The 24,198-nt window shown below is 38.2% G+C and overlaps 1 protein-coding gene across 1 annotated transcript in view; it reads left to right on the forward strand.

The window, feature by feature from the left end:
• Window positions 1–22,352, forward strand: part of DHX15 (DEAH-box helicase 15) — a 46,276-nt gene extending 23,924 nt beyond the window's left edge. The window contains exons 7-13 of the mRNA XM_008645124.2: window positions 502–651; window positions 820–928; window positions 2,026–2,217; window positions 5,544–5,666; window positions 7,821–8,011; window positions 15,250–15,419; window positions 16,633–22,352. Coding sequence (XP_008643346.2) covers window positions 502–651; window positions 820–928; window positions 2,026–2,217; window positions 5,544–5,666; window positions 7,821–8,011; window positions 15,250–15,419; window positions 16,633–16,750 — 1,053 coding nt within the window. The 3' untranslated portion in view covers window positions 16,751–22,352. The remainder of the gene's footprint in view (window positions 1–501; window positions 652–819; window positions 929–2,025; window positions 2,218–5,543; window positions 5,667–7,820; window positions 8,012–15,249; window positions 15,420–16,632) is intronic.
• Window positions 22,353–24,198: the final 1,846 nt, after the last annotated feature.

The following is a 24,198-nucleotide window of genomic DNA, read 5'->3' on the forward strand; positions in this document are numbered from 1 at the left end:
ACCAGCAGGAAGTTTGTACTGTGACAATCTGCATGTACCCTTGAAATACAGTTTTCTTCTGTCAGCAGCCTGATCTTTACAGTTGTGTAAAACCTTAATGTTAGAGTTTTCTGATCTCTAGAATATGATTATTCAACCTCATAGTTATATCAAAACAACATTTTTATGGGATTTTTTGAGCATCATGACTGTTTAGCACTCTGTAGAACAAATTGGACACATTCCTTTTGCTATCTAAAAATATATTTAAGAACAGGGAGCCTGGCAGGAGTTGCTGTTAACAAATGAATAAAAAATGCTGTTCTCTAGGCAGTTGTATTTGAAGCTCTCCAGAGTCTTTTGTAGCCAGGTTTTTTTTCTTTTCAGATACATACAACTTGGGATTTCCTAGTCAGAAGCTGTGTTTAAAAATAAGTTTAAAGCACTTTGGATTGTTGTCTTATCCATGAACATTGTTTATTCTTTTACCTTCTGTCCTGCTCTGCCTCCACTTTGAAATAGGTGTACAATCCTCGTATCAGAGTGGAGTCTCTGTTGGTGACTGCGATCAGTAAAGCGTCTGCCCAGCAGCGAGCTGGCCGTGCTGGTCGTACTCGACCAGGCAAGTGCTTCAGGCTTTATACAGAGAAGGCCTACAAAACTGAAATGCAGGTAAGACTGGGATTCTTACATTGTGTTTATAAGAATGTCTGATTCAGGTCATTGAGTGCTGTGCTATTAAACAAAATGAGAATTTGAATGCTTCTGTAGTATAAAGTGTCTTGAAGAAATGTTACAAATTCTCTTTTTTTTTTTTTTTCCCCCCTTATCCCCCCCCAGGACAACACATACCCTGAAATTTTGAGGTCTAACTTAGGATCTGTAGTATTACAGCTCAAGAAGCTTGGTATAGATGATTTGGTGCACTTTGATTTTATGGATCCTCCAGGTACCTTTTTCCATCTTTCCAATCTTTATTTTTGTGACTACTTTATATAATGACAACATAGAATAAATTATTTTATTGCTTTTTTCTGGTTTTTTATTGTAATCTGTAAGGAATGTCTTGTTTGTCCTGAAATTTAGTGGTCTGTATCATATTCAAGCAAGCTGTTTCTTTCTGTGTAAGAGCTTTTAGTGGAAGCAAGGAATCTACTGAATGCCCCTTGCCTTCAGAGAATAAGAGAAAATTCTTGGCATTAGGAAGTCTTTTTATTTGAGGTTTTTTTATGTATCACCTTGATTACACATTCTAATTGTGCAATCAGTTAACAGCTGTTGGTAAATAAAATGGGCTGGTGTTTTTAAAGCTGAATACGTAGTTTGGCTCAAACTATAGTTTATGTGCATCTTTCTTCTAAGTGTTAAATGTTCATACATGCTTCAGAAATAACTTACATTGTTAGTTAAAAATGTAAATCAGCCAAATATAAATGTTAGTTGTTTTTTCCCCTAAAATAAAAATCTGACATAGTCTGTAAGTTTTTAAATAGTTCTACAGAACAATTAAATTCTTTGTTCTGTGCAACATCTATGGTAGCTTAGCAGAAAGACTTCTGGATTTCCTTTTATTTTTCTTTGTGGGTTAGTACTGACTCTGTGTGAGGAATGCAAGATAAAGAGAATATTCTTACTGGCTTTCTGAAAGACTGTAGGTATCTAGAGTTGACATGGCTGAGATTTTAGGACTATTGGTCTATTTAGTATGGACAAGGGAAAAAGTATCTGCAGGGAGAAGTGATACTACTGGTACTGAATATTTCAAAATGCTACTGCTGTCTGAATTTTGAAAAGCAGTAATCTTCAAATATTCAAAGCTTGTGACTAAGTTTAAAGCTTTTCTAAATAAGTGTTCCCTCCCTCCTGCCCCCATTCATTCATGCTTGGGTGTGTATTACTGGACTTGGTAACAGTTTGGTATTTGGATGCTACGGAATGGAGAACAGAAAAAAAAAAAGATACCTAATAACAGTCTGTGCTTCCTTGGTTTTTGCTGATTCAGAGAAGTTTGGTTAATGTTCAAGTTTACATATTTTTTTCTTTCAGCTCCTGAAACCCTGATGAGAGCCTTAGAGCTTTTGAATTATCTGGCTGCTTTAAATGATGATGGAGACTTGACTGAGTTGGGATCCATGATGGCTGAATTTCCATTGGATCCACAGCTGGCTAAGATGGTTATTGCAAGCTGTGACTACAACTGTTCTAATGAGGTCCTATCTATTACTGCCATGTTGTCAGGTAATAGCAGGAAAAGAGGAAAAAAAAAAGCAGATCTTCAGTTTGGGGAAAATTTAATTTTTCCAAATCAGAAAAATAACGTAAATATATTTCTAATAAAATTAGAATTGTTTTTTAAAACTTCATATATGGGTTCAGTCATTATGGATTTATGTAGAGACCTTGAAGCTAGTGAGTAGTAATGTTAAAAACTAGTGCATAAAATTATCTAAGAATTTGCTCCTAACATCAGTTAAAAGTATATAAGTTTGAATTGTTGGGGGTGGGGAATCAGGCCAGTGGAACAGAGATTTCTGTTTAGGTTCATAGTCAGGCCCAGAAATGTCATCTCAGCCACTGGTTTTTGAGGCAGTGAGATCTGTTTTGTGTTGTGCATTCTTCTGCACTTTGATAAATCACAGTCTTCTCAAAGGGATCAGAGTATAATTTATATTAAATCATAATCTTGTACGTGATACATTTTTCAGTCAGTAAATGGCAAAACTGGAGAACAGTTAGTACTTTCAAAGGGAAAAAAGAAACTTGGAAGGAAGACGTATCTTTAAAAGAATTAACTTAGGTGTGCAGCTGTATTCCACTGCTGTTAAATGAGTAGCTCTGTGTCAGAGCAGAGCTGCTTGCTGAGAGAACTTAATGAGAGGAAAATGTCACCAAGCAAACCTTGTATTTAATTTCCCCATTGTGTGTAGAAGTGACTTTGGTTTATAACTAGAGGTCATAGGACAAGCAGCAGGTTTTACTCTATTATGAAAATGGGGGTGTTCTTACTCTTAGTACTCTTTTGTCTTTGGGATGTGGTATTTTATCAGCCTCTCCACAGTGCAGGTGTATTGCTGACATGCTTAACTTGGTTGGCTCGAGGAAAAAAAAAGTTTTCACTAAGTGTAAAATTTGTTGCTTCAGTTTAGTCTTACAGTATATTTGTATGAAAGTCTTTAAGAACAAGTTAAAATGTTATGATTGTTCAGACTCAGAGCAGATGGGCAGGGCAGAATCATAATATTTTTCTTTAATTAAATGGTAGGCTTAATTGCGGAGGTGGTGGTAGGTTGGTGCCTGTCTTTCTCTTCTCTTCTGCCTTCTCTTCCCAGTATCTACTATAGATCAAGTCAGTTTAGTATTTTTGTCTGTGGCCTTCAACTGATTTGCCTTACTCCTATTCCAATTTACCTTTTCCCAGGCCATGATAACCTTCTTTGTTTTAAGCCACGATTAACATAATGATAAATAAGTTTTGGGGGAAAAATAAAAAGCGGATTGAAGCTGGTTAGTGTATGGGTCATAACTAAAACACTACTCTTAAAAAAACCATAGTCCTGGTCTTTGTGAGGGCTGTTTCCCAAAGTAAGCACTTCTTTTAAACCAGCAGCATAATAGTATGTTTTGGTGCATTAAGTGCACACAAAGATTGTCAGGCTCTTGATAGCAATCCATGTTTTAAGTTTGGACTGAATGGGAAACTAGGTGACAGAAAAGAGTAAAAATAGCATTAAATAAATGAGCAGATTAAATGATTATACTTCATTTTATAAAAGCCATGGTGTCATGCTGTGGTATGGAAAGTACTATTACTTTTTCAAAACACTGAGTTAAGCCAGTGATAGAATAATCTGGATTTTGCTTTTATTAGTATGAGTTAGAAATGAAAATACACTTGATATTATCTCCTTTTTCAAATGCAGGACCCATTATAGAGGGTGTTTATTTCACACCTGCATTTCCATTTTCTTTAATGCATTGGTCTTTGTTGATTTGTTACCATGATTCACTGCTGCAGTGTGATTTTTTTTTTTTTTTTTTTTTTTTTCCTTCTCAAGTTCCATCTGGTATACAGCTCACAATATCTAGTGCTTTGTGACTTTTATGCAAATTTAGGAGTAGAATAAAGTCAAACGACATAACACTGCACAAAAAGCCCTTGTTTGATAGGGATATGTCATATGCAAAGAGGTATTCTCATGTGATTGTGGGGCTTCAGTTAATGAGAAAACTAATGTAGTCCCAAGCAACTGGAAAAAGATAAAGGATTTTTAGTATTTAATCATTAATTTTATTGTTCCATCTGGTATACAGCTCACAATATCTAGTGCTTTGTGACTTTTATGCAAATTTAGGAGTAGAATAAAGTCAAACGACATAACACTGCACAAAAAGCCCTTGTTTGATAGGGATATGTCATATGCAAAGAGGTATTCTCATGTGATTGTGGGGCTTCAGTTAATGAGAAAACTAATGTAGTCCCAAGCAACTGGAAAAAGATAAAGGATTTTTAGTATTTAATCATTAATTTTATTGAAATTTTACCTCTTAAAAATTACACCTACTTACAACCAAACTGATTTATTTTCTGGTGTAGATCTCTATAAGGTAAATCACAGATGGGTAAGGTTGGAAGAAATCACAGTGGGTGACCTGGTCCAACCTCCCTGCTCCAGCAGATCCAGCTCCAGATCTCTTATAACTACTTTCAAGATCTTGTGGATTGATATCAATCTTACAACTTACTAGAATGTTGGCAGATCATGAATTAAGTTGGCTGCAATACTATTTATGGTCTTTGCTAGTTTGTATCTGGAAAAGAAATGGTAGAACATGATTTTTGGATGGAAGTCAGATGAGTCAGATGTATGTAAGAGAATATAATGATAGAGAAAGCTCATTATGTTGCATTTTTTATATATATTTTTTATTTGAAGTAGTTCCAAAGGACAGTTTAACCTTCCACCACTACCGCTGCCATCACAGCCTTTAGACTTATTAATACTAGTTCATTCACATGTTTCTGTATACCAGTGCTAATAGCAATACCATGTGGGAAGAGACTTGACTGGTGTGTTCTTGTCTAGTAACAGACTTGTGATAATCAAACCTCAAGTTGGTTTAGGCTGTGCTAGTATACTACAGTTTCAGAACTATCTACTTTGTCTGTAGGGACTTTCTGAAAAAGCAAATTTGCAATTAAAGAGTTTCATTTAGGTACTAGCTCCTGGTAGAGCTATCAGCACTGGGTTTGAACTAAGATCTGTTTAGCCTTCCAGTCTGTGTAGGTAACCTTGATGGCCTTCAGACTAGAGATTTTGATGCCTACATATAGTTCTATTAAAATAATCAGGTACTCTGTAGCTTTGAAACCCTCTTGTCTTACAGATGTGGTTAGGTGTTGATGTACCAAATCAAGGTAGTAAACAGTCCAAGATGCAGTTGGAGGCCATCCTGCCCTGCCCTATGCTCTGTGAACTGACCTAGCTAGGCCTTGTTCCTCTATCTGTGAATGCGTGACTCATCGATATGGGCGTTTGTGTTGGGCCCATACCAACCTTGTTTAGTCCCACAGTGTTTTGTTCGCCCCACGGAAGCAAAGAAAGCAGCAGATGAAGCCAAGATGAGGTTTGCCCACATAGATGGAGATCATTTGACGTTGCTGAATGTCTACCATGCTTTCAAGCAAAGTAAGTCTGTGTCTGTTTTAGTAAAATTATTTGTTATGCTTTGTGCTGCCAACTTCGGTTTCTGGGTTCCAAGGACAGTTGAAAGGCTTGGGTTTTGTTATTTAGGTGTTACTTTCCTTTGGGGGTCAAACAAAACCAAAAAACTACCCAAGCAATCTTGTAATAAACTGATGAGCATGCAAATAAGCCAGGCTTTTAAATCAATGCTGGGTAACCTTGGACAGAAGGAAGCAAGTGTTCCTGTAATTAAGAAATATTGGAAGTTTATCTGACATTAATTATAAAAAAATCTGCATAATTGCTTAGTGATTTTTCAGGGAGAGCCGTGCAGAAAAAACTGTGAATTTGGAGAAGGATATGTTGCTAGAACAAAAACCTTTTTAATTCTAACTTCTTAATGTAGTTAGGAATTCTATAATAAGGCTTTGGAGTAGATTAAGAGGCAAGTGGATGATGCATCAACAAGAAGTAACGTAGAACTGTGTAATACATATGTTTCAATTATGTAACTTCAGTGGATGGAATTTAGAGAAAATATATGATCCTTTTCAGCATAGCTGAAATATATTTTAGCAGCTTAAAGAAGATAAGAATGAACAGGTGAGGCTAGGAGTTCTCTTGAAAAATGAGAAAGTGGCCCACTTTTTTTAACAGTGACTTATATTGGTGGCAAATAAAAAGATTGCTATAAACTGCCAGCTGTGTAAACTTAGATGCTCCGGTTACATTTTTCCTGTAAGCAAACGAAAAACCAGTCTCTTTACCCTAAGTAAGAAGAAACGCAACTTAGTGCCCCTTTCTGTTGTATGTTTGATTTAGAAATTTTGTATTGAAACTTTGTAACACTACCATTATGTGACGATCCAAAGTAAGGGCCTAAGTGCGAACAAATGTATTCAGCTTGTTTAAAACAATAGCTGAGAAATTGCTGTGAAACGTCTCTGAATTGAAGACATGTGTTGCTTGTTTTTTTGCCTGTTAGCTTTTTCGTTAATGGGATCCAGGATGTCTTGCAGACATTTTGTGCATATTTCTGGAAGCCATTGCTTTAATACTCAGGTTTCTGAGGGATGGAATTTTTTCAGGAATCATCTTGTGAAATTGTGAATTGACTTCTGGGATCAGAAGACAAAATGCTACTACTGTTTTTATCTAGAACAGTATAAAACATCTATGGGTTATCTACAATGCATAGTTCAGTTGACTCAGAAAATAGTATGTTGTGGTACTGTACAGTAGAATCATAACTGTCCAACAGCTTCATTCATACTTCTTTTAAAATATGTTCTGTAAGGTAAAGCGCAGAAAGAATTTGGACTTATCTTGACTTCCATAACCTTCATTTGTTTCAATGCAAATTAAGAAAAGTCTCTTCTTTCCAAGAGTTACCTCAAGTTTTAATTCTTGTTAAGGCTGGCTTTGTTGGATTATTAAGCAGACAAAGATTAGAAGAGCATTACTTGAAAAGTAAGACAATTGCTAGGGAGAACTGGGTTTCTTGATGTGAAACATGCAGGTATTTATCCTGACAGAATGGCTGAGGCTTGCTGTTTCAACAGATTTCTTCTCAGAGCTATCAGCAGTAGGAACAGTAAGAATACAGAGTTCTGTTACAGTTGCTGTGTTTTACCAGTCGCATTTACTTAAACTGCTGTGAGGCGTGTCACACTTAGACTGTATAGCTCTTAGCTGTTACTTGAGTGCTTAACGTAAGTAGGGTTTAATTTCTCAAATACAGCATAGTTATGTACAGTTGTCTTTTGTGTTCATTGCATGCTGCAGTTAAAGGTTGTACAGTGTTCCTTACATCATGTTATGTCTTCAGGTTTGGAAGATGGCTTTTCTAGTTGCAGGATGGGATTTTTGAAATGCCCAAAATTTAGTGGTGTGATATTTCAGCAAAACAGTGATTGTGTTCATGTTATGTTGGTGAGGGGAAAACCCCCTGATTTTCTTCTGTCCTGATCACATGCTTCTTGAATAGAAAAGTTTTGGCATGTTACCTAGCGCAACAAATCAACTGAATAAACCAAAAGCTGTTATCATTGATAAAGGTTTATGGATATTTTTTTCTGGTTCATCTGACTGATGAATTGGTTAGTTGCTGTTTTATTTACTTGTTCTAATTTTGATTCATGTTTTCTAATGTTGCAGATCATGAGTCGGTTCAGTGGTGTTATGACAACTTCATTAACTACAGGTCCCTGATGTCTGCAGACAATGTACGCCAACAGCTGTCACGAATCATGGATAGATTTAATTTGCCCCGTAGAAGCACAGATTTTACCAGCCGAGACTATTACATCAACATAAGAAAGGCATTAGTTACTGGGTATTTCATGCAGGTATGTGTGTATTCTCATAGGGAACTTAGTTCAGTGTTTATGTGGCTCATAACGTTAGTATGGTTGTTATAATCTGCTAAAGCTTAATAAATGTTACTTAAATCATACATATCTAACTATATTGCCACCTAGTCTTTGTCAGGTTGCGAGGTAATGACTCAAGTAGCATGTTCTTTAGTCAAATGGAAAAGAAATTGTAGGCAATCTTACTTGTGTATCAAAATCTCGATTCTGGCATGACCATTCAGGAAGTAACTACATAAAACATTTCAAAGTAACTGCAGAATATGTAGATCTAAAATTATTTGTAATCTGATACCAAAGGGGAAGTATAGTGGTATATAAATATGAAAACCACATGATCTTTACAGAAAGAGAGTATTTTCTTCTGTGTATTTTTCCATATTTATATTTCACTTTCCAATTACATGAGTCAGACACTGGAGCAGTTCTGTAATCTGTAATGTGCTGTCACCTGCACGCTTTGCATTTCAGGTTAAGCATGGCCCAAGCTAGAATGCAGGCTGCTTGGGCTTTTGTTTGTTATTTTTTTGTTTGGCTTTGGTTTGTTTTTTGGGTTTTTTTCCCTTAGTCCCATCATGCTGTGTTTTTTCTCTTCAATATTCATCGTTAGGACTGCTAGTGTGTCTTTGCTGGCTCTTGCAGGTACAGAACGTGAATTGTCATCCTCACTGACTCTGGACTGTTGTGATAACACTTTTCCTAGCAAAAATGCATTTTGACACATCTCTGCTAGAGCCTAATATCTCACTTCTGGAGAGCACAGTTTTATCTTTAAGAGGCTGACCAGTGCCCATGGCATTTCCTGATGTTTCCTTGGGCTGTGCTCTCATGGTGTTTGAACACAAACACTTGCCAGTTGGTCAGCACTGTGCAGGTGAGGATGGTACAGGCCTGACAAGTGCTGCACTTACACACCTGAACTGGGGCACAGACTTGGGCACCCTGTAAATTGCCCCTGCCAAGTGCTGTCTCCAGGGCTCAGCCAGACAGTCTGCATCAGAAACATGTTTCCTGGGTTTTCAGAATACAGAAATACTAATGTCAGCAACTGCATGTCACTGTAATGCAAAAGGGAGATTATGGCTGTTGGCTGGTTTTAAATATTAAAATGGTTCTAAAGCCTTGCTTGCTGTAACCTTTCAGACAAGCAGGCTGTAACTGTGTTCAGTCCTTGAATTTGGGACATGTTTTCTGCATATTTCTAGGCGAACGCTTCAGAACGCATTCTCACCTACACCTTTAATGCTGTAAATGTTCTGAAAGACAAAGAACAGTTCAGCATTTCATTTTGGGCCCCAGGCAGGTCTGAGTGCCACAGCTGCACTTTGTTTGGCACCATACCCCATGCCTTCTTTCACTTAATTGGACCTGTGGGGAGGTCATGTACTTGGAAGTTGGTGTGCTGTCAGTTTGTTTTATGTTACTTGGAGTGAAACTTCCCCTAATTGGTGTTTTCGTATTAGAAGACACTTATTCCCATGGATGGGGAGCTGCACCAGTGTTGGTGCAAGTAGATTTTTTGGTCTGTGTGTTTTAGGAGTTAAAGATCTGACTTAGTAATTTTGCTCTGAATAGAGTAGTAAGTAGGCTTATGCAGATGAAAATTAAAGCCTGTCCAGAAGTCTCTTTGGGCTTCCATGGTCAATAGGTTGTTTACCACCTCCCTCACCCAAAATGCCTAATCGAATTTTTGGCGTGTATCAAGAGGATAGCTATAGCAGACCTTTAGAAACTATTTGGAGTGGAAGCCATTTCAGCAGTTACTCTTCTGCTTTAAAGTGTTTCAGTCCATTTTAGTTTGTTTCTTCAACTCTTTAAACCTCCATGATAGTGTGATACCTATTTGACCTTGACTCTGAACCTTCTGTGATGAATTCCACATTGCTTTAAGTAACCTTCAATAGAAAAAATTTAAATACTCAGATGTTATTTACCAGCAGCTGAAGTACTTAAAATTGTAGTCTGTATACACATTACAACCTCACTGAGCCAATATTCAGGTTGTAGCATTTGGGGGCTCTTGTTCAGAAAACCTTAGTAATGAAATGCATACATCATCCTTTGTTCTCTTAGTACAGAACATGTGTGGAATTCCAAGTGTGGGCACTTGCAAAATGTGTGCATGTACTGTAGGTAGTTTCTGCATGTAAAGGTCTGTGGACAACACATGGCAGAAGTTGATTCTTCAAACTTTCTAAATGTAAAAACGCAGTGTGAAGTGGAGAAAGCAGTAGCAGCCATTGTCCTGGAACAGTTTTCATTTGCTGCATTGTTTTATACTTCGGTAGCTACCTACTGTCCTAAAACCAGTCATAAAATTTCACTATAGAATTTTCTGTACTAATCAAGACCTCCGGTTTATGTCAGACAGTATAGGCTTGTGGTAATACTGGTTATGTAATCAGTACTAAGTACTGTATGTTTACCTGCCTTCAGTTGTGTGTCAGAGACAGATAAATGTGGAATTTCTGCTGGTGATGAATCATCTCTTTACTCTTCATGTTTAAATGCAAATTTGAATTCCAGTAAATCTGCCATAGACAAGCAAAGTGAATAGTAAAATAATTTAAAACTGTCAATAGTTCAGTGTATAGTATAGAACTTCTGGAAAGATAGATATTGACAAGAAGTTAAATGTCTTAAAAATTTTTTTGCTGTGTCTCAGATTTCTTCTAGTTTATGTAATGCAAAACTTTTTAAAATAACTTTCTATATTGCACATCAGAATATGCAAAGTATATGTAAAATACAGCAAGGGTGATGCTTGCAAAAAGAAGTACTGATTTCTCAATGTTTTTTTCTGGATTTAGGCTGTTGTAGAAAGGGAGAGGAATTGGCATATGAACTAGGTATAGCTTATTTCTCCTACTTCTGTTAAGTAAGCATGTTTTATAGAAACATCTAAATAGGATAAATACTGTAGCTTAGTGTTAGCAGGGGATAAAGTAAGTCACAAGAATAGGTAACTCCTTAATGGAGGCTTATCCCTGATATCCATTGAAAACTAAGCTTAGAAGTGTTAATAGTAGCTGAAGTAACTGTGGTAAAGACTGAGCAAAAAACAGTTATACTACAGAAAGTAAGCTAAGGAAACTAAACAGAATTGGAAAAAGCAAGCAAATGACAATATCTTTAGGATGGGTCATCTTCCTCTTAGTGATTTTGTTTTTTACCAGTTGTCAAAAGCAGCCTAGGTTTTTATCACTGTATTTTCAGTCTAGTATTGAAGACAGAACAAGAACTGATAGTTGAAAATTTAAATCATAATTTAAAGGTGGGAGCAAGTCCTGTGGTGTTTTCAACAAAGAATGGGTTGGGTTGGAAGGGACCACAGTTGGATCGTTTGATCCAATCTCTCTGCTTAGAGTCATCCTAGAGCACATGGCACAGGATTGTGTTCAGCCAGTTTGGAGTATATCCAGTGAGGGAAACCACAAACTCTCTGGGCAGTCTCTTGCAGTGCTCTGTCGCCGTACAGTCAAGAAGTTCTTCCTCATGTTCAGATGGGACTTCAGTCAGTTTCTGTCTGTTGCTTCTTGTCCTATTGCTTGGCACCATGGAAAAGAGCCTGGCTCTATCCTCCTGCCACCCTCTCTTCAGATACTGATAGGCACTGATGAGGTCCCTCTTCTCAAGGCTGAACAGGCCCAGCTCCCTCAACCTTTCCTCATAACAGAGGTGCTCCAGTCCCTTCATCATCTTTATAGCCCTTCTATGCACCTGCTCCAGGAGCTCCATGTCTCATTGTACTGAGGAGCCCAGATCTGGACACTCCAGATGGACCTCACTAGGGCTGAGCAGAGGAGCAGGATCACCTCCCTCAACCTGCTAGCAATGCTCTTCCTAATGCACCCGAGGATACCATTGGCCCTCTTGGCCAGAAAGGTATTAAGATCAAGCTTGGAATCTTTCTTGGGAGATGTGACTTAGTCAAACACAAGCTATATATATCATGGTCATTACGAAGGATAAACTTAAATGACCAGTACAGGAAGTTAGATGTCAGATGTTTTGTGTTCTAATTAAAATCTCATTCCTGGTGCTACTCAGTCTTTGGTGCTTATTTCTTGTATGGAATTATGTATATTTGGAAGTCTTCACATAATCAGTCTCCTACAATAATAGAATGATAATAAAATAAACATATGACATGAAGGTGATCACTGGTGCATTTAATAGTATTCATTTTGCTCTTCGAGAATGCAGAAGAATGGTGTAAAACTTCTTAATAGCTTCAGAAGTACTCTTGTGTGTGCTGCAGGCAGAAATTTTGGAAATCCAGGCAACTGCCAGGGTGCCTTTGGTGCATGCTAACATTCTTTTGTCAGAAAGAACAAGGAACAATCACTTCTCTGAACTGTCTGTCAAGACTAGCATGCCACAATGTGTAGCCTTAAATCTAAAATGGCTGGATATTGTGATACTATTCCTGCTTTTGACCTTCCAAGTGCATTTGGATTTAGTGTTAATGTTTGACTGAAGACCCCTGATTTTGCCCTTTAGGTTCAATGATGTGATAGCTAATAAATAAGCACAAGCATACTTAAAATTTTAGAGGAGGGTGTGTAATTCTTGATAAAATTGTGATTAGAACTTGAAGTAAAGCATTTTCCTCTGGTGGTACGTGCCACTGTTTCCATGTGGGTTTGTCATGTTCATAAAAGCATTATAATTGTCTCTAAAGCATCAGCCAGATGGGCTTTCTGGGGCTGCAGAGTAATCTGTAGCAGAGATACATGGGCTGGCTTGGCACTTGACTATTCTTTTAGAGTGATGTCCAGATAGCCTAAATCTTTGGTGATCTTGGGGTTCAGGTATGTTTTGTAGTATCTTGCTTGCTACCACTACTCATCAAAAAATGAACCTATTTCCTAGACATACTTTGTATGATCCTGTGGTTTCTGTGGAAGCTTATGCTTTTTATACTCCGAAAAACATCACAGAATGGTTGAGGTGAAAGGGCCCTCTGGAGGATACCTGGTCCAACCACCCCTGTATTTACAAGCATTGGTATTATGCATGCCAGGGTTTCAGAGGAGTGATATAAACTACCTCCCATTTGTCCTTGTTTGCTCCCTTATGTCAACCTTGGTGCTTGCCTGAGCCCATTCTGAATTCTTTCAGCTCAGTGACCTGGCAGGCCACTTAGAGAGTGGAAGCAAGAATGGGCTCAGTCAGCTGTGCTGGAATAGTGCAGACCAGGAGTGAGCAGGAAAATGCAGCAGCTGGCAGATCACCATGGCTTGCTGTGGAGCCATAGCTTCACTGTGTATTTCCCCATAGAGTTGCTATCACTGATCCTGAAATTCTTTACCAAGGTGTGTGCCAACAAGCACACTTTGTAGAAACATCTGAAGAGGATAAATACTGCAGCTCACTGTTAGCTCAGGATTGAAGCCAGTCACAATAGTATGTAAGCACCTAAAGGTGGCTTATCCCCGATATCAATAGTCTAAGGAAGCGTTTTCTTCATTATTGGGGTTATTTCAATTCTTGTCCTTCCCTGGAAATGAAGAGTTAACTGTACATTTCTGTAACATTTGTTTTTCTTTGAGTATGCTTCAGAATGACGCAAAGACAATAAGAAACAACTGTACCATTATAAATGACATGGAAAAGGACACTGTATTTGGGAAAGGTAGATTATTAGACTTTACTGTTTTAATAAGCATGGGTGAGACTGAGGTGCTAAAGGTAAACTGTATTGAATTTAACAGCACACTTGTCTAGAATGAATCCTAAATAATGCATTGTTCTGTCAATTTCTAGGAAGAGCTAGAACAGGTGAAACAGTTACTTCTGTATGCATGTGGACTTTTGTTCCGAAAAATGAAACTGATTTTTAAACAAAACTTCTTTTGAAAAAAATTATAATCCCACAGCAAGGTGTGCTGTGTTTGTGCTAGGCCTGTGACAGATGAGTGTCTGGTCTAGTCTGGTTTGCACCTATACTGCTATTTAATTTTACAGGTGGTGTATTGAGTTGAACAAAATTAAGCCTAAATCATTACAGGCAGTGTGCTGTTAATCTCTATGTAAAGGAACCTCTTTTGACTTCCCAGAGTTGAAATAAAGTGTAATCTCTAAAATCTTGAGTGACAAAATTTGCAAATTATTGAAGTACTTTGTTCTACTCTTAAAATGTGTTCTGGATATTACTTTTGTAATATATAAAATAGAAGCACTTTCTAAGTAATTTCTTACTAGAGAGATACTCTGGCTTAAAATTTGATGTAGCTATTGCTTTAGAAGACCTGGGGTTTTAATCTATGAGGTGGAATTCACTCTTGACTAGGAAAGAAAAAAAAAGTGAAATATACCTAGGAATTTAAGAAAACAAGGAAGTACACAGTCTGTATTAAAGGAAAACAGCTAATAATGATCTTATTAAAAATGTGTCTTTTTGATGTCTTTCAGCCATTGTCCAACCTGTTCAATCTTTTCACTCTGTGTGTGTGTATATATATATATATATATATATATATGAGATGAGGTTATTTTCAATTACTGGTATCAAAGGGTTAATTGTAGTTACTCGTTCTGTTAGATTAGCTGTTTGTACAGAGGATATCATTCTAAGGATAACTGTCTGCTTTACCAAATCTTAATGAGCTAGGTATCGGAGCATCTTGGCAAGGCAGGCATTATTCCCTTTCATAGAGTGAGAAGCTTAGTCAGAGGGAGGTTAATTGATTTTCACCAAGGTCACAGCACAAGTGTACCGCTGAACCTACATTTTCCAGCTCTGAAGCTGGTGCTGTAGCAAGACCTGTCTCATAAAAGGATAACATTGTAGCTTACTGGTCCCACAGTGGCTACTGCAAATGAAATGCTTGAAGCAGATGTCTGTAGTAGACCACAGTTGGCTTTATGTGATGTTGCAGACCTGTCCAGTATATGTTCCCTTCCAATACTTTGTGTTTGCATTGCTGCTGTTCTAATAATGATTATTCTCTTTGGGTGATAATTATTTTTTGTATGTTGCTTGAATTGTGTTTCAGAATATACACTTAACCACGGTGGTTAGCAAAAACATCTGGCATCTTGATTGTGTGTATAAAAAACCATGAATAGTTGAAGTGGTCAAGTAATGTGCCAAATTTAGATGAGGTTTGAAAGTTGGGATAGTATGTTTTGAATAGAACACTTAATCATCTTGAAATGGCTTCATTTAAAAATTGGCTGTGTTAATGAAATAATGTCTTTTTATTTAGGTGGCACATTTGGAGCGAACAGGGCATTACTTAACAGTAAAAGATAACCAGGTGGTGCAGTTGCATCCCTCCACTGTTCTTGATCACAAACCAGAATGGGTGCTGTATAATGAGTTTGTCCTTACAACGAAGAATTACATCCGGACATGTACAGACATCAAGCCAGAATGGTAAGCCAGAGTCTTGCAACAGTCATGACCTACTGTAGAGTTCTTGGAGTTTTTTGTCCTTTTTTTAAGTTGAGGTAATTCTTTTCGCTTTCCCTGAAGCTAGTTTTACAAAAATGGTTTGAGGAATGTCAATGGTATGGACTTGAGATCTTGTAGATGACTAAAGATTTTCTTTGTGGATACTTGTGCCTGTTCATGGGTTTTGCGTTTAGACCTCTGATGCCTGGGCTCTGTATGCAGCTTGACTTAGAACAGCAGCTTCAAAAAGCCTGGAGGTGCTTGGAGTTGAGAGGTTTGGGGGTATGTCCTAGCACCCACTTGCATGCCTGAGTTAGGAAATGCCAGTACCTTGCTATCAGTGCTTCTGTTCTCAAGATCTGGGACTTCCTTTGTCTGATGTTTGCAGAAGGCTCTGAACAGCATTTCATGCTTTCTTAAAATTCTGAGGTGATAATAGTGGTACAACTCATGATATTTATTCATCAACAGAGTATTATCAAGGAAGTCAGAAGCCTGAATCTCTGCAGACAAGCAGAGTTCTGAAGCATCTTGCTTGTCTTTAAGGCTGTACTTTAACTGCCGGGTTGTACTAAGCTTTGGGGACATGGGAAGCTCTTCAGTTGGTGAAATTTTACTGTTGTGTAAGAGGAGTTTGGATTCATAAGCTGGAAAACACAGCATATATAATTAAATATATATATATATAATCTGTAGTATCTTAATGTACAATGTGTTTGAATCCCGGCTTAGAAATCTTGTTTCAACAAACACTGTCTAGCCTAAAGCAGGATCCTATGGCCTTGGTTGGATTTTTAAGTTTAAAATGGCTACGGCTGAACTGTACTCTGACGCAAAACATGGATGTTTGCATTGACTTCTGTGGCTGACGGACTCTGACATTAAGCGGTGGCTCTGGCTGTGTGGGTTACCATGGCAGGTACTGAAGCAGCAGCAAGAGTCTGTAAGGGGCATATGGCCAAACAGGAGCCTCTCGTGAGACTTGTGTGTGTGCTTTTTGCTTTGGACTTAGACACTTGCTCAGGATGGCACCGCTATTTTAAATGCGTGAGCATGTGTGTAAACTTCAGTTAGTCTTAAAACTGCAGAATGAGCTGAAAATAATGGATAACCTTCGTTTCCTTCAGTTGTAGAATTTCTGTAAGGTGCATCTTAAAGTTTGATTATCAGTAACAAGCTTTTCCTTTTTTGACAGGCTGGTGAAAATTGCCCCTCAATATTATGACATGAGCAATTTTCCACAGTGTGAAGCAAAGAGACAGTTGGATCGCATCATTGCCAAACTTCAGTCCAAGGAATACTCACAGTACTGAATTTATGCTTTGAACTGAAGTTATTCAGAGGACAGCTTTAAGAGATGAAAGGATTCAAAGTTCAAGTTGTGCTCTTCACTTTGGTTCAATAATGGCCTTTATTTGAAAGCTTTTTAATTTTTCTTTACAGTAAATATTCCATTCTGATTTCATAAATTAAACATTTATGCCTCCCTTTTGTGTTGACACTGTAGCTCATACTGGAAAAGCTAATCAATGTTTTGCAGTTTATTGAAAGTAGTTCTATATATAACAATGTTATAAGCATTTCTTTAGAAATGGTTGAAAATGCTTCTAAAAATGTGATTATCGACCATGGTATGCATGATCGTTGTAATTGTTGACATTCCTTTTAGAAGTTGTGAAATGTTACAACTTGTGCTTCTGTAGACACAATCTTTGGCTTCAGTACAAGGGTACTGACTTCAATAAAGTCTATTTATACTAATTTTGTGCCACAGTATGTCAGTATTTCTGTTGTTCTGATTGAAATATGAGAAGCCCATTTAGTCTCTCATTAAACTGCTGTCTGATTGACATGGCAGTAGTTTAATATTTTAATATTTAAAGTGCAGATGTTTAAGCAGCACAATGATGATATAATATGATGCATACAATGTTGATCCCTTGCAAACTTGTTAAAATTATTTAGGAAAAATGAAAATGCATGCAGATGTGTTAGGAGAATGCTTTCTTCCAACATAGCCCAAAATATTTCTCAGACAGAACTGTAGTAGCGTGTCCTATAAAGTAAAGGGTGTATGGCCAGGTAGAAATTGCCCTGCTGGGCAATGTTCAGGTACTGTTTAGGATCAACGCAAACAATAGCATAAGTGACACTGTAGGTCAAATCACACTGCACTGTTGTAATTTTGTAGTGATTTTTTGTGAAATATGATTTGACAGCATAATCCCATGGGGAATTTGTAGTAAAATTTGATCAGAAGGCTGGAGCACCTCTCTTAGGAGGACAGGCTGAGAAAGTTGGTGGTGTTCAGCTTGGAGAAAAGAAGGAGGAGACCTTATTGTGGCCTTAAAATACCTCCAGATGTTTTAGAAGAAAGAATGGGGCTTTTTACCAGGGCCTATGGTAAAAAATTTTACCAGTGACAGGGCAAGGGCCAGTGATTTTACTCTAGCAGAGTGTAGATTGAGATTTGACATAAGGAAGAAATTTGTCACTGTGAAGGTGGTGAGGCACTGCAGCAGATTGTCCAGAGAAGTTGTGGGTGCCCAGTCCCTGGAGTTTTCCAGGTCAAGTGGGATGGGGCTTTGAGCAGCCTGGTCTAGTGGAAGGTGTTCTTGCCCATGGCAGGAGGGTTGGAACTAGATGATCTTTAAGGTCTGGTTGAACCCAAACCATTCTGTGGTTTAATGAATTTGATCAGATTTCAATTTTTCCCTCCCCCTGGAATACACTGAGCTTTGGTCCTTCTGCCAAAGAGCAGCTGGATCAGCTCTTGCTGAAACTGGTTCCCTTAGGAAGAGAGGTGTGCTGTTGTCATGCTGTAAGGCTGAAGCAAAAATAGGTTATGTTTGCAGAGCTGGTAACTAACCTCAGACTAATTTTAAGCACTGATATTTGGGGTACCCTATCCTATATAGCAGGGGGCTATAAAATTACTTGGAATAATTTGAGGATTTTCTTCCAGTTCCAACTTTTTTTTTTTAATTGCTGTTTATATGATGGGGAGTAGAGAAGTTTTTAAAACTTTGTTAGCAACTGAAATAGTAATAGTGAAGATAAAAATGTCAGATGATTAAAATTTGGATTTATTATACGCAGTGGGACTTGGGAGTCTGTCTTGGGTTTGCTAAGTGAGAGGGAGTGTGAGATGAGTCTGGACTTTCCTGCCCTACCAAACCATTTTCAGTAGGAAGGAAGGAAAGAGCTTCACTCTGCATAAAATGTTGAACTGGATTGTATTTTTGACTGCAGTTAGAAGGGATTTTATTTAAACCAGGAATTCTGAACTTCTTAAGCAACTGGATTTCAAACTAGTATTGCTGAACATGCAAGTGTTAGTTTTGCAAATTCTTGCTCTAGGATGACTCGGGCTGGGTATGTGGGGTTTCCTGATAACTTGCTTATCCTCTATTTGGGGAGCAGAGGGGGCTGCTTTGTGCAATGCTGAAAACTGGCTGCTCCCCAGGTAAGAATTTCTCTAGTATTTGTGTGCAGCCTTCAGCTGAACAGTGTAGAACCACCTTCTGCATGACTTTCCCTAGGTCTGGCAAGGGCCACAGAAAATTCTCTGCATGAAATGCCTCAGGGACCCCAGAACCAGCTGGCATCAGCTGCTGTAGCTTGGGTCCTTGGGGATAGGGGAAGCAGATGGCTATGGCTGTGAGTGGAACTTGACACAGGAGAGACGTTGGCTTGTTTTTGGTGCTTTTCTTTTTCCTTGAATTGTCATACCTACAAGCTCAGCTTGGGCTGTGACAGCTGACCTGGGATCTTTCACTCTGCTCTGCCTTTGCTACCAGGAATGCAAATACTACTGGCCAAACTCATGTCGTCTGACAGCTGTGCAACCCTGCCACCTTCCAATTAGGCTGGTGACACCTGGGCTTAATTGGAAGGCTGGTGGTGTTCCAGCTGTCACCGGGGACAGAGCAGGCCTGGTGCCCCCACCCCTCCTGTGAGCAACAGGAAACAGCTTTCCTGCTGGGATGCTGATGGAATCTGGGGGATAGTACTTCAGGAAGACATGGAAGCCTTGACACCTGGAGAACCTATTGCATTTGATACTTGCATGACACTTGTGTATTCCTGAAAAACACTCTCCTTTACTGAAGAACTGACAAACACAGCACTCGAAATACTTGGGTTTAGGACTACAGCATTTTCTTATAGGGGACTATGTGTGCTGCATATGGAGTCATTCCTTCGCAAAGGATCGAGTAGTGGAGAATGGCCCCGGGGTCGGAGTGGCTTTGTGCAGGTGTGCTGCCCAGTACTCATCTCAACTGAGGGCATTCAGGCATTCAGGGCAGAAACACAGACTCACTTAAATCACTGTGGATACCTTAGAGTTACTGCAAATCTCACTTTTGATGTAATTGTAGAGCCATATAGCAATGGGAGGGTAGCCAGGTGTCTAAGGAGTCACTCTCTATCTCTGAAGGAGTAATGACAGGGACAGTAGGGCTTCTTGAAGAAAGATGTTTCCTGACTCCTAAAGGGAAGCTGTATCAGGAGCTGCCTCCTTAGCTACTGCTGTCTCTGGTACAGCAGATGTGTGCAGAGGAACTTGGGTTTGAGAGTAGCTCTGGGTTTTTTTAAGTTCAGTGTTAACAGGTAAAACCTTGTTCCCATTTTTCTGATGGGAGAAATGTCAAGGTTGCCCAGAGAAATAAAGAGACCAAGAAGGAGGTGTAGGAATTAGACTGCTTTATCTATGAGCATGGGGAGGTTGCTGCCTCCCTCTTAAACATGTTAAAAATACTCGCAGCTCTGCCCATCATCAGAGCTCTGGCTGCTTGTCCTTACATACTTATGCAGAATGCAGTAAATAAGGGGAAAAGTTGGAAATCAGGAGTTTGCTGGTGTCAAATAGAAATTCAGTTTCTTCTGTTTTGTTCTGTGAAAAGCCACAACTGACTACAAGACACCTGGGCTCTTTCTGCTAGTCTGTGGAGTGACGGTTCCCAGGTAAAGTACAGAGGTGCCCTGAGCAGCTGCAGCATTTGCTGTTCTGCTGTGTTCTCTGCCTCAGTGATGCCACTTCAGAGTGTTTAGACTGCTAGCCAGGGAGTTCGTGTGTTTTGGAGTAGAGAGGAACTGCTCCTTAGGATTAACTGGTTATCTGCTTTGGAACAATCTAAAAGGAAAAATGATGTGTTGTTTACTTAGAGTGATCTTTTTATTACAGACATTCTGATGTTTTTTGAAAATATTTGGTTTGTATATAATAAACTATTTATAGTGTGGGACTTTTGAAAATACGGATTAGATGACAGGAAAACAGTACTAAGTCAAAGGAGTATATTTTTTGAAAAGAGGAAGTCTTCTGTCTTAATTGTGCTGCTGTGTAATACCTCAGAGCAGTAAAGGGTTAGTATTGGCGTGAGGTAGTAACTGTATTTAGGTTTGTTAGACACAGAGGTAGTTACTAATGGCTAAGTAGATGTGATTAGGTGCATATCTTCATTATGGAGATACAAAGAAGCAACCAGTTAATACTGTGTTTAGATTTGTAGGGATTTTATAGCACTTAGAATTTTTGTCAGGGAATAGAATAAATGGTGACTCCATGCTTTGCCACAGTCTGATGTCATAAAAGCCCCTGAACTCTTGCTTTTGGGAGATCTGTAGGTACTGCAGTGCTAAAGACAGATGCTGACGGTCCTTTGGGGTTTACAGGAACGTCTTCGTTCTTTGGACCTGTGCCCATTCATGGAAGTTAGAAAGTAGCTGGTGTGGGCCAGCCTGGGTTGGTACGTTCTGTATCACCACCTCCCATTTTGGCATCAGGGCTTGTGACATAGCTTTGGTTTGTGATGTGTAACTTTCAACCTGCACTGCTACACAGTGCATACTGGAAACTGCTCGTTATTTGCCATAAGAAATGCAGCTTAAAGTGAAATTAGCTTTCACTGTGTCATTTGAAAAGATACTGCAGCAAAAGTTAAAGGGCAAAGAGTTTTCCTTCCATCCAGTCCAGCTACAATTATTAATTTGTAATCAGATTGCTCTAGTTCATTTCTGATAACATATAGCAATAAAAAGCCATACCCCACACCATGACAGTAGAAAGCAGAGAGTTATATTCTAAAGTACGCAAATTTATTCACTTACTGTAGTTTTTGAGTAGACATTTATCTTGGTTTTAGAACAGCTGAGAGTTTTAATAATAAACATATTTTACTATTAGAAGTATAATCGTACTCTGGTAGTTTGTTGACCTTTCAAAATTATTTAACTTACTCTGGTAGTTTATTGACTAAAATTATTTGACTTCATGACTATGTATGTGACATGAGATTTATGTGAAGCAGAGGGGAAAAATGATCTACTTGGTCAACCTAGTTCATTTTTCTACTAGTACCTCTGGTGGCTTTGTTTTGGGGTGTGTATGCTTCCTGGAACTGTTCCTAGAACTGGGCATTGGTTCCCAGTAATACAAATGCCTCATATTACTAAGCTTGAAACAAGCAGCTTTAAAACCAGAATGAAACCATTATGAGAGCATTTGCCCCTCTCTTCACTTTTCCTTTCACAAATGACAAGCTTGGGCTGCCTCTTAATTGGCACTGATGCATTTGAGATAAGTGGTTGGCATCAAGGAGATCCAAGCTTCCATTATCAAGGGATTAAACTAAATATGGTAACAGCAGTAAAATAACATTCCTGTAGCAGCAGTAACAAGACTAGTTTTGCTGATTGTAGGTGTTCTGACCTTACGGCTTCAACTCAAATATAGTGGTTTCTCAGGAACACAATGTATGTTGGACAGATGATAAAATAATTTTCATTTGTGTACATCTCAGCTCTGAGTGGCTCTTCCAGCTGTGAAAGCTATGCAGTAGTTTTGTTGTATAGAAAAATAAAACATAGCACAAATTAATGTTGATAATAAATATTTCTTGTGGCTTTAAATGTGTTATTTTGGGTTGGTCTTATTCCTTTAGCTAAAGTAGGCCTCTTGCCTTCCATTTGAATTAAGTGTTTATTTTGTGAGCCTATTCCATTCATGTTCCCAGCCTCATTGCTTCCAGCAGCATAAACAATAAACACTTAGAGCATCGGCTCTTACTGGGCTCCATTGAGTGGAGGGCTACTGGCGGACGTATTTCCTGAATGCTTTGTCTATTTAAATATTCAGCTGTGTAGTTAAACCACTTTTTCTTATATTAATAAAGTTTTAACCTCAAAAATATCAACCTTTTCAGCTTTATGAAGATGCTAGTGTTTGCTATCAAAATTTGTGTATGACTTTAAAGACTTACAGACTAAATTTGACCTTTAAACCTTAGAATGGTATCTTTGAGGTTGTTTCATTTTGCATGTTGAATAACAAGTAACTGATAAGGCTTTACTGGGACAGGGATAGTGTCGTTCTTTTAAAGACATTATTGCCCTGTGAACCCTTCCTGAAAGGCTTACAATTTGTACAGAAAGGTTTATAATTTGTACAGCAGCAGCAGCAGGTTTGAAGCAGTGAGTCACGACATGTTTCTCTAAGCAGCTGTCCAAGAGAGCATTGACAGCTTTGTTCCAATGCGTTACTGGTTATACAATATAATGGAGGTAAACTCAAATTACTGCTACTTCTACATACTTTAAACAAATAATTTGATTAAGAGCAGAAATCAAATATAAGAATTGGCAAGAATTTAAAATTCCAGTCTTGATGTTCACAATATATACCCTGTTTGTTGAAAACTGACATTTAATATTCTGTAAATTTATGGGCAATGAACAGTTTCTCCTTATAAGCAAACAAGTATTAAAGTGTTTCTGCTCTAAAGCTCCTTGCTGGACTTGCTGCTATGTAAATCCAAACACTATTTAAATGTCTGTTCTCTGCATTCTCAAGCATTGTCATATACAAGGTTGAACAGTAATGTGGTGGTTCTGACTCCTCTGCAGCCTACGGAAATCCTGCTTGTTTCTGGAGAATTATGGAAGGAAAAGTGAATAGGAAAATACCACTTTGAGATCTCATTCATTACATTTTTTCTTCACAAAATAATTGCCTGTAATGGATATTATTTTTCAAGTAAAGCTTAAGGATCCAAATGTTTGTAGTCTACTGGCTTGATATGAGACTAATGTTTAGATCTCTCATTAGGTACAGGGAGGTCTCAGAAATTAATTTGCTTTTATTTTTAGCAAACTAATTTGATCATAAAAACAACTCTATAAATGCTGGGTTTTCTAGGAGTAGAATTTCCTAAATGAGGAACAAAGCAGCAAATCTTTGTTCTTACTACTTAAAAAACATTGAAAAAACCTGCTTTGAGAAAAACAATTTATTCTTTCCCTTGATTTTGGTCAATATGTAAAAAAAAACGACATGGGCTTACAAGCTGCAAAACCATTTCTGGTACAAATGGCTGCCTAGGTTTTCTCCTAGCAAGGTTTGTTTTTCTTAATTGGCTCAAATATGATATCATTGAAGAAATCCAAAGTTAGTGTTCTGTCAAAACCCTTTGAAATATCTATCAATTATTTCTGAAGCTTTGCTGCCTCTTTGTGGTATTTCTTGTGTAAAAATGGAATTCTGTATTGATCAAAGCTTTTCTTGGGATTGTGCAAACGACAGTTAAATGCAATTTCCCCAAGTTCTACCCTGTGTGGCTGGGAGTCTGTCTTCCTCCCTCCTCCACGTTCCTTCCCATGTGATAAAGCGTATAGTACCAAAGGAGTAGCCAAATATTGTTTGAATCTGTAATACAGTTTGTGATGGGAAGGTGCTACTGCTTTATCAATGAGCTTTGAA

The sequence above is a fragment of the Corvus brachyrhynchos genome, unplaced genomic scaffold (genome assembly GCF_000691975.1).
Source record: "Corvus brachyrhynchos isolate BGI_N302 unplaced genomic scaffold, ASM69197v1 scaffold80, whole genome shotgun sequence".
Classification (NCBI taxonomy): domain Eukaryota; kingdom Metazoa; phylum Chordata; class Aves; order Passeriformes; family Corvidae; genus Corvus; species Corvus brachyrhynchos.